The sequence below is a fragment of the Teleopsis dalmanni genome, chromosome 2 (genome assembly GCF_002237135.1).
Source record: "Teleopsis dalmanni isolate 2A chromosome 2, ASM223713v2, whole genome shotgun sequence".
NCBI classification, from domain to species: Eukaryota; Metazoa; Arthropoda; class Insecta; order Diptera; family Diopsidae; genus Teleopsis; species Teleopsis dalmanni.
The window spans coordinates 204,409,077-204,419,071 of NC_051847.1; the positions used below are offsets into that span (position 1 = coordinate 204,409,077).

Sequence of the window (9,995 nt, forward strand, 5' to 3'; positions counted from 1 at the left end):
ACTACCACGTTTTATATTTTATTGTCGAACAGATATCCTAGTTAAAAACGATGAATGATTTTGTGCTTATTTATTTTTTTACGATTGTCATATTCGCGTTCGATTAATAATTAAATATCATGTCTCCAAGCTCTCAGAGTAGTAGTCCTTTTTAATTTAATCTTTCTACTAAGGTATAATTACACATTCGTAAAGGCATTTTTCTATTTAAGTTCTTTTACTTAAAATGTCAATCCGGTTGTTTAGAATTCAGAATTATTTAAATTTAATCAAAGCATTTAAAGCTCTTTATATACTTTTCTTTTTATTAAAAAATAAATTATTCATGAAAAATATATATGATGTATATCATCTAATACAATTCTATACTATATATAAATATAGAAAGCGTGAATATCATAAATACATTTATATAAATAACTATTTCATAATATTTGATGGTTTCATTATTTTAAAGAATATTATTTTATTACAAAATAGTTTATGCCTGTGAATATTATTATTTAAGTTTTTCATATATATGGCAATAAATATGGGACGGAATTTGGATATTTTGGAGTTCTATTGCATAAATGCATTACTATAAACTGAAAATTATTAAGAAAGTTTAAATAAATATAAAACTAAATTATTTTTAAATTTGAAAACAATAATAAAAATGTTTTTAAAAATTGAAGACGAATTAGGTATTCCAAAATATAATTAAAAATACAAATATGCAATAAATATACCAGTTATAAACAATATATATATATAGACATATATTTTCTAATCGAATCACTTTAAAGGATAAAAAATTGGATTTATATAATATAATATACATAACACATAATTTTAAATTATATATTTTAAATGAAAATAAACTTATAAAACAAACTGATTTAGTTTAAATAAGAAAACACGTATATAATTTGGATAAAAAAATTAATTGCAACAATTATTATTAGATCCTAGTCTAAGCCAACCGAAGCAAAAATATCCAATACTCAAACCCAAAATACAGGATAGACAAAGCCAATAATTGAAGTTCATGAACACCAACATTATCAGATAGGACACAATAACTTGAATACCATTCAAAGCTGTTTGTAAAATATGTGTTGATGACAAAATGCGCTCAAAATATGTTTTATTATTGATTTCTGCTAAAGGAGTACTAGAATCGCCACTGTGCTCTGCAGCCATACGTTCTTGCTCCCTACGTGCTGTTTTTATAATTAAATATTCGCGTAAAAATTTTAAGGCTTCATATAAGAAGCAAATTGCGAACCAAGCCACACAAGACCAAGCAAATTCAGAAACTGTGGACGCAACCCATGTGGTCCAAAGTATACGTTCACAGTGACCACCATGAAACTGAAAGAAAGAGAGAATTTGCGTTTTATTGGTCATGTTAAATAGAACTAAGAAAAATGTTTATTAAAAAAAAAAAAAATTGGGACAAATTCTCAAAAAATATATGCATTCTGAAGTCTAAACATAACTGCTATGATATCTCTGTCTAACAATAATAAAAATACTAATTAGATTCAGGATTTACTAACTTCTGTACATTAAAGGACATAATAAAACCGATATAGAAAATAAATAAAACATTGAATTAGGATAGTATTCTTTGCTTTTTCACTTTGTCTACCCATGGAAACTAATTTCGAAAACAGTGATTTTAATTTTGTATGATATATGGGCTGTAGAGAACTTTGATTTAGTTCATCAGAATTGTATTAGGAAAACAATTAATACAATATAACTAAGAATTTTGAATTTATTTTGGGTTTAAAAATAAATTTAATATTTATTTACGGTCATACTAGCTTCTTCACAAAATAACTAACAAAGCTGGAACTAAAATAGCCCAAACTACAGAACAGAACCTAAAATGAAAAAATATATTATTTTCATTGGAAAATAGTTAAAATAAAAAATAAAACTTGAATTATATTTTTGTCTTTTAAACATAAGTAAAATAAGAAACTTTATATTAAAGTTTTATAAAATATATACCTATATATGTGAACGTTTTCTATATATGTTTTCTATAACTCATGTCATGAGGATAGTTATAATACTGCTATAATCTTTGATGTATTATTGCCAAAGTAACTAATATCTTCACATTTACCTTATCATTATTATCCTAATAATTATTTACAATATATTATCAATTATAAATGTCCTTTTATTTCTAAATACTTAAAGTAGTTATTTTTGGAACTGAGATACTGGATTTAATAACTGTAAGTAGAGAAATTAAATGGCTAAAATATACTAGATATATATAATAAGAGCTCTAACGATACTATTTACACTTGTATTGATTAGTTATCCTAACCAAAACAATGGTACACTTTTATTATTATAGTCAAAAAAGATATAGAACCAAAAATTTTCTGTAGATTGAGAAATTACAATAGGAGGTGGCCACAAGGAACTTTTTTGAAAGATTATTTAATAATTATTTTATAACAAAATTTAATTATTGAAATCGAAGAGAACAAAATTGGAGAAATTTCTGCAAAAGCCTGTCCAGACATACATACACGCTGTCTTTCTGCGAGTATTAGATTAAATAAATTTGGAATATAGTACCACAGAATAGGCAACAACTCCCCCATTAGATGAAGATAAATCCACTTGACAGTTCTATAAACTTGTCTAAATTCCTAATTGTACAGGATGACAGCCCGAACATGTAGGTAAGAAAACTAGACCCGAAAATCGATCCTCTTCTAGCTAAAAATGAGCACTGACACATAAGATGGAGCACTGTTTAACCCTCATCCTCCAGCCACAATCACGACAAATATTGTCATTATAGGATAAACCCAGTCTCATAGCATGCCTACATATTATACAATGACCGTCAGCACTGATACCGTAGTACAGAGCAGGTGAAGAGGGTATTATTCCATGCATCCTTTTTTCATTATTAATTATTTCTTCAGAACTATTTTTTTGTTTATAATATTGTTTGGATATATCAGTGGATATAACAAACTGAGAACGTAGGTATATAATCTATAAATTTTTCTTGAAATAAATTTTACAAATAATTTTGTAAACTAAAACATCAATAAATTTACCAACTAAATATAAATGAACTAAATATAATGGAACCAAGCATTTTGGTTCATACGCACTTGACTTCACCAAAATAATATTATTAAAGTGATGCAATAAAGCATAGTTTTATTTTAGTAAATAGTTAAGATTAGCAAAGATGAATGGAGTATAGAATAGATTTTAGCTTTAAAGAAGATCTTATTCTAATAAGGGTTAGAAACTGCTGAAATAAAGTTTTAAACCAAAATGAATAAATAATGAGAGGCACCCAAGATTCGTCACAATAACTAAGACCAACTTTAAAAAAAAATATTGCTTCTATAAAACTAAATTTTTTTTGTATATACATATGTAAAATCAATTATTAAAATATCACAATCGTGACAAACTAAAACTATAAGCCACGAATTGAATTTGATTCCTTTTTGAAAGAAGACATATTTTTTTATTCTTAAAAATAATTTTTGCACTCAAAATAATTAAAAATAGTTATAAATTTAAAAAGTCCTTCTTTATTATTTTGAAAAGCTTAAAATGAAGCTTTAACTTACCACCATAATCATTGGACATTTTTTCACCACAGTGGTGCTATTACTTCCACTACCCATATCCATTATGTGTAAAATATTATATAAAATTTTTTATTAAATAAACAAATAATTCTTTAAATTGTTCAATAAAGAAATTTGTTAAATAAAACTGTTCTTGTAAGTACGGTAACACTTGTTTAACGCGGGCTACGTCTACACTGAATTTCCATACAAATTTGCCGAGGGTTTTTAAAACTCTGGGAATATGTGGTAATCCTATATAATAGATAAGCGCAAATATTGTGTAAAGAAAATATATAATATTATCGTGAAGTAACAATGAACTAAAGTACAGGGAAAGTTGCTTTGTAACAGTGAGGGAAAATGGAAAACAATAAACAGCGGCACAGGGGGAAAAATAACGTATCTTATCACTAAAGTATAGAGGCTTTTGAGAAAATACAAAACTTAAGTAGGTAGTCATAATTTAGGTTAAGAGAATTTTAAGTAATTTAATATACAATTAATTAATAAAATCAATAAAAAATTTTTAAATAATTAAAATGTTTAACATTGGAAAAAGGTAGTAAATAAATACAATTAAAATATTTCATATATTGAATATAATATCATAAAAATTAATAGTAGCCCAAAAGAGTAGCCTTTGAAAACTGGCTATATATTTCTTCTGTCTTAGCAATAAACTGATAAGAATCTTTAGGCTACGATAACAACACAAATCGGCTGTCTTCAATTGTTTTAAGAGTAATGATTTCAAATATTTTTTTTTTGCCCTGTTTTGTTATTGTAATTTATTTCAGTCTCTTGTTCATGCGAATTTTATTGTTTACTATGCCAGTTATTTTTCAACTTTGCCTTAACACGAGCAAAATGGATTTGATAGCCGCAAATAGGTGTATCTAGGCGTTTTTATTTTTCTGGCCAAGTTAAAACGTGTGCAAAAAACTTCATTTTAGCAATATTGTAGGGCCGTGTGCAAAATGAATTCATCGTATTTTTTAATTATTGGGGCAAAGTGCATAATTGTGGTGAAATTTAAATTTGGTAAAATTGGTTTTAATCTTTGTTAAAAAAATAGACATGTTAAAAACTCTACAAATGCGTTAAAATTTTGAATGTTTAAATGAATTATTTAAAAAATTATATTATAAAAAATATTCCCGACTTAGTGAATTTCTTATAGTTGTTATATAGCCTATTTTTTAATTACATAAAAAATTATTGCTTGTGATTTTATTTATTATTACAATTTTTTAAAATTCTAAAAAACATAAAAAAAAACTAAGATATTATATATAGAAATTGAAAAATGAAAAGTATATCATACATTGCTTCCTTCCAACATAATATTTTCAAGCAAAAAGTTCTAATAAACTTTTATGGCACCGGCAGAGAGTTCATAAGCCCCATTGCGACTATCATAAATCAAACGGAAGAAATTGTATATATAGTAGGTGCAGAATAATATGCAAAATTTCATTTTAATTATATATTTCTAAACGAATGTTTTTTGTGCAAATAATTAAGAAGCAAAGATTATCTTTAACATTTTCGTTATAAAGTCTGGAACATTGGTTTTATTGACCATTTGCCATTTCAAGTCATTAAACAGGTATGAGTAAATCAGACAAAAAGTTGCATCATTATTTTTTTAACACACATTTGATAAGAATATTGACAAGGGGCATTTGAAAAAAAATAACAATTTCATACAACAATAATTCAATTAATTTTGAAAATATAAAAATATCAAAATATACACTTTAAATAAAACAAGCAATTAATAGCACAATTGCCTCATAATCACTTAAAATATATCTGAATATAATATATTCTATAAAAATTAAGTGTAAAGTGATCAAGGTATTTAGAATGTTTCAAATATACATTTCAAGTAAATTCTTGCACTACATTATAAATGATTCTTTTTACATATAGTAAATAAATAAATTCAATAAAAATTATTAAATGATAATTCTAGTTTACTGCACTCTTAAATTTATAAACAGGCTATTCGAAAACCAAAATAGTTTTAAAACAGTGACAAACACCTTCTATAATAAATTAATTTATTCCGAACAATGTTGTCCTAGATTGCGGAAGTTTAACAGCACAAAAAAAAAAACAAAAATAAATTTTTATTTTTCACTATATTTAAATGCAAATTAATCAATTTATTTTCTTAACATGGACTTAGTCAGATGAGCAATATTCTTTCCTTAAAGTATGTTCTATAACGAATTCTATATATAATCTATATTCATGTCCACCTTCTTTCTTTTAATGACTACTCGCATGCTGTACTTTTAAAAGGTAGATATTTTTTAATGCATGGTTGAGACTTTTACCGTCTTGAAATTTATTAATTATTAACATTATATTTAAGAAATAAAAATATTTAGAAATAAAAATATAAATAAATAAATAAAAAAAAATATTAATTTGAAACTTATAAAACAAGCATTAAAAACTGACGTTAGCAAATTTAAATTTTGGCGGTACTTTTGTAATCTTTGTAATATGTTACCCCTAAAAGTATGCATGGAAAATACTGGCAATAGCATAATATTAAAGTAATATTTTTAATTAATTTAAATTAAATTTGAATGTTTTTCAATATTTCTCTACGAAAAATAATGAATCGACACCTTTTATATTTTAAATAATAACTCTTGAAATCTTTCTAGCATGTGTTTTTGTTTAGAAGATTCAATAGTGATCATAACATATGATTCATAAGTATAACCTGGCATGACACCACATGTCTAATCTAAATCGCACTCAATATTTATCATTCAAAGTAAGTATTAATAAAGCATAAAGAATAAGCACATAAAATTAATAACAATTATACAAAATATAAAATAACTCATCGCATACTAATATTATTAAACTTTTCTCAATTTTTTGTCATTGTTTAATGTAAATTACGTCTTTAATGTTATTATCTATCGAATTAGAATTGTCGAATTAGAAGAGGAGTGTCATTTCTTGTAACATGCCATATAATTTATGGCCAAGTACAATGAGTATGAAAACATACTAATAAGTAATCTGAAAGCACGGAGGGTGTTTTGTAACACACTCAAATAAATTTTCATAATAACAATAAGAGAATAATATTATTCTTTATATTACTTATTGAAGTATGTATCAGTTTAAAACCAGTTCCCATTTCCAATGTGAAAAGTTCAAGGTAGAAACAAATTTATTTTAAAACAACAAAAAATCCGTGACCCACAGTTGTGGGCTGGATTGCACGCGCAACATATGCAAATAAAATAATCAAAAATTTCTTGCCATTAAAGAAATTGATAAGGTAAATATTAATATGTAAATGTATATTAAATATAAATAAAATTAATCTGTTTCAGTTACAGTTAAAAAATGCTGATACGCACGATTTGTGGGCGATTTAAACCGGCAACATGTGCTGTAATATATCAACGTTTAAGTATGTCACAACAACAACAATTGCAACTTTTACAAAGCCATTCATGGCAATGTCATAGGTTAAAACACAACCCACTTATACAAACTAGAAGCTCATCTTCACAAACGGAAGATCATAAAAACCAACCTAAAATTCAAGTACAAAATAATCAAGTAATTACAAAGAATTTATTACAGGAAATTCGTACAGCACTATCACCATATGCGCGTCTAATGCGCTTAGATAGACCTATAGGTAAGCTACAGCTTAGTAAAATTTTCTGGATCTGTGTATAATTGTGTCCATATTTACTTGTGTTAGGCACATATTTACTTTTTTGGCCATGTGCTTGGAGCATAGCATTAAGTGCTAACGCTGGTTGTTGGCCTGATTTTACTATGCTTGGACTTTTTGCAACTGGTGCATTCATTATGCGCGGTGCTGGTTGTACAATTAACGATCTCTGGGATAAAGATATTGATGCTAAAGTAGAACGTACACGTACGAGACCATTAGCCTGTGGTGAAGTAACACAATTTGATGCCATAGTTTTTCTCTCAGCTCAACTTAGTTTAGGATTATTAGTACTGCTGCAGTTAAATTTGGAATCAATATTATTAGGTGCATGTTCATTGGGTTTAGTTGTGACATATCCACTTATGAAACGCATAACATACTGGCCACAACTTGTTTTAGGAATGGCTTTTAATTGGGGTGCTCTTCTGGGATGGTGCGCAACGCAGGGCTCAGTTTTTTGGTCTGCGTGCTTACCATTATATTTATCTGGTATATGTTGGACAATTGTTTATGATACTATCTATGCACACCAAGATAAAGTTGATGATCTACAAATTGGTATAAAATCAACTGCATTAAGATTCGGTGAAAACACTAAATTATGGTTGTCTGGATTTACTGCTTCTATGCTATCGGGTTTAACAGCTGCTGGTATGGCTTGCGATCAAACACTACCCTATTACGCTGCTGTGGGCATAGTCGGAGCGCACTTAACGCAACAGGTAAATATTTAACCAAGTATTTGTAATTAGTTTATTAACCATAATATTTATTCTGTAGATATATTCACTCAACATTGATAATCCAACCGATTGTGCGAAGAAATTTTTTTCAAATCATCAAGTTGGTCTTATATTATTTCTGGGTATTGTTTTGGGTACACTATTAAAACCCAAGGACCAAAAAAGTAATAATACAAACTTAACAAGTGGCAGTTTACCACAGCTACAACAGACCACCGGTACGTTAATGCAAATTTCGAACAAGCATGAAGTGCTCAGGTAGTTCCCATTCTACAATAGATAGGAATTATATTTTATAACTACAAAAATTGTATAAAATTATTTTATACCAAAGCGGAAATGTTTAAAACAATAGAATATTAATTTTATAAGTACCTAAAACCAGATAATTTTAACGTTTTAAGTAAAAAAAATTAAATTTAGTTTAATATTTGTGTTGTTTATTAAATCCATTGTATGTATTATTAAATTGTAATGTTAAAGTCTTAAATAAAAATTGTAATTATATTAAATCTGCTACATTCATGGGCATTTCATCAATTTGTGTAGAGTAATATTGTTCAATATCACGTAGAATACGTATATCATCAGATTTTACGAAGTTTATGGCTACACCTTTACGTCCGAACCGACCTGAACGACCAATACGATGTATATATAATTCACGATTATTTGGTAGATCATAGTTTATAACCAACGAGACCTGCTGTACATCAATACCACGGGCCCAAACATCAGTGGTTATTAGCACACGTGATTGGCCAGCTCGAAACTCCTTCATAATTTCGTCACGTTCTTTTTGCGGCATATCGCCATGCATAGAGCTAACTGTAAAGTTTGCTTCTCGCATTTTTTCTGTGAGCCAATCTACCTTACGTTTAGTATTACAGAATATGACTGCTTGTGTAATAGTTAAGGTATCATACAGGTCACATAGGGTATCAAACTTCCATTCTTCACGTTCAACAGCAACAAAAAATTGTTTAATCCCTTCCAGAGTCAATTCATCACTACAAATAACAAATATTAATGTAATGTTTTAAAATAATTTATTATATGTATGTCCTTACCGTTTTACTAAAATACGTATTGGATCCGTCATAAATTTAGAAGTCATTTCCAAAATCTCATGCGGCAATGTAGCAGATATAAGTACAACTTGTGTTGCTGGTGGTAAATACCGATATACGTCATAAATTTGTTCCTTAAAACCTTTATTCAACATCTCGTCAGCTTCGTCAAGTACCAACATTTTGATAGCTCTAAAAAAACAATTTTAAATGTAAATACTTCATTTAAATCGAAATAATTTCAATTCTTTAATATATTACCTTGTTCTCAAAACACGCCTCTTTATCATATCGAATACACGTCCTGGTGTACCGCTTACTATGTGCTGACCATAATCTAACTTTCGTATATCCTCACCCAAATTTGTGCCACCAATGCACACATGACATTGCACATTCATAAAATCACCCAAAGCAAGTATAACTTTTTGAATTTGTACAGCTAATTCACGAGTCGGCGATAAACATAATACTTGAGTTTCTCGTAGACTTGTTTCAAGGCTCTGCAAAATAGAAATAGAGAAAGTTGCTGTTTTCCCTGTACCAGATTGTGCTTGTGCGATGACGTCGCGCCCTTTAATAATTGGTCTTATACTACGCTGTTGTATAGCGGAAGGTTTTTCAAACCCTAAAACACAATTTATTGGTAAAAAGTTATAGAAATATATTGTGTGTATACATACCATAAGCGTATATGCCGCGTAACAATTCCTCTTTGAGGTTCATAGAGTTGAAAGTTGGTATGACCTCAACATCTTCACTGGTTTCGAATTCCACATTGGAAAGATCTTCAGCTGGTGCAGACTTTCTTGCCATGTTGATATATAAAGTTTATTTA

At 27.9% G+C, this 9,995-nt stretch overlaps 3 protein-coding genes across 4 annotated transcripts; 1 reads left to right on the plus strand and 2 right to left on the minus strand.

Moving 5' to 3' along the window:
• Positions 1 to 905: 905 nt before the first annotated feature.
• Positions 906 to 3,817, minus strand: LOC119684344 (high affinity copper uptake protein 1-like). The gene is made up of 2 exons (XM_038098370.1): positions 3,615 to 3,817; positions 906 to 1,356 (listed from the first exon to the last, which is right to left on the minus strand). The coding sequence occupies exons 1-2, from the start codon at positions 3,675 to 3,677 to the stop codon at positions 925 to 927; spliced, it is 495 nt and encodes a 164-aa protein (XP_037954298.1). The 5' UTR covers positions 3,678 to 3,817; the 3' UTR covers positions 906 to 924.
• A 2,798-nt stretch (positions 3,818 to 6,615) lies between these two features.
• LOC119679191 (4-hydroxybenzoate polyprenyltransferase, mitochondrial-like) lies at positions 6,616 to 8,370 on the plus strand. 2 transcript variants are annotated; one of them, XM_038091400.1, is made up of 4 exons: positions 6,616 to 6,933; positions 6,995 to 7,302; positions 7,369 to 8,066; positions 8,125 to 8,370. In XM_038091400.1, exons 2-4 carry the CDS (start codon positions 7,002 to 7,004, stop codon positions 8,347 to 8,349), a joined length of 1,224 nt encoding a protein of 407 aa, XP_037947328.1. In that variant the 5' UTR covers positions 6,616 to 6,933; positions 6,995 to 7,001; the 3' UTR covers positions 8,350 to 8,370. The 2 variants fall into 2 exon arrangements, with proteins under 2 accessions (XP_037947328.1, XP_037947327.1); XM_038091399.1 differs by having other exon boundaries at positions 6,617 to 6,933; positions 6,989 to 7,302.
• Positions 8,336 to 9,989, minus strand: LOC119679192 (eukaryotic initiation factor 4A-III). Its single transcript, XM_038091401.1, has 4 exons — positions 9,841 to 9,989; positions 9,419 to 9,785; positions 9,158 to 9,349; positions 8,336 to 9,097 (listed from the first exon to the last, which is right to left on the minus strand). Exons 1-4 carry the CDS (start codon positions 9,971 to 9,973, stop codon positions 8,590 to 8,592), a joined length of 1,200 nt encoding a protein of 399 aa, XP_037947329.1. The 5' UTR covers positions 9,974 to 9,989; the 3' UTR covers positions 8,336 to 8,589.
• Between the last annotated feature and the right edge of the window lie 6 nt (positions 9,990 to 9,995).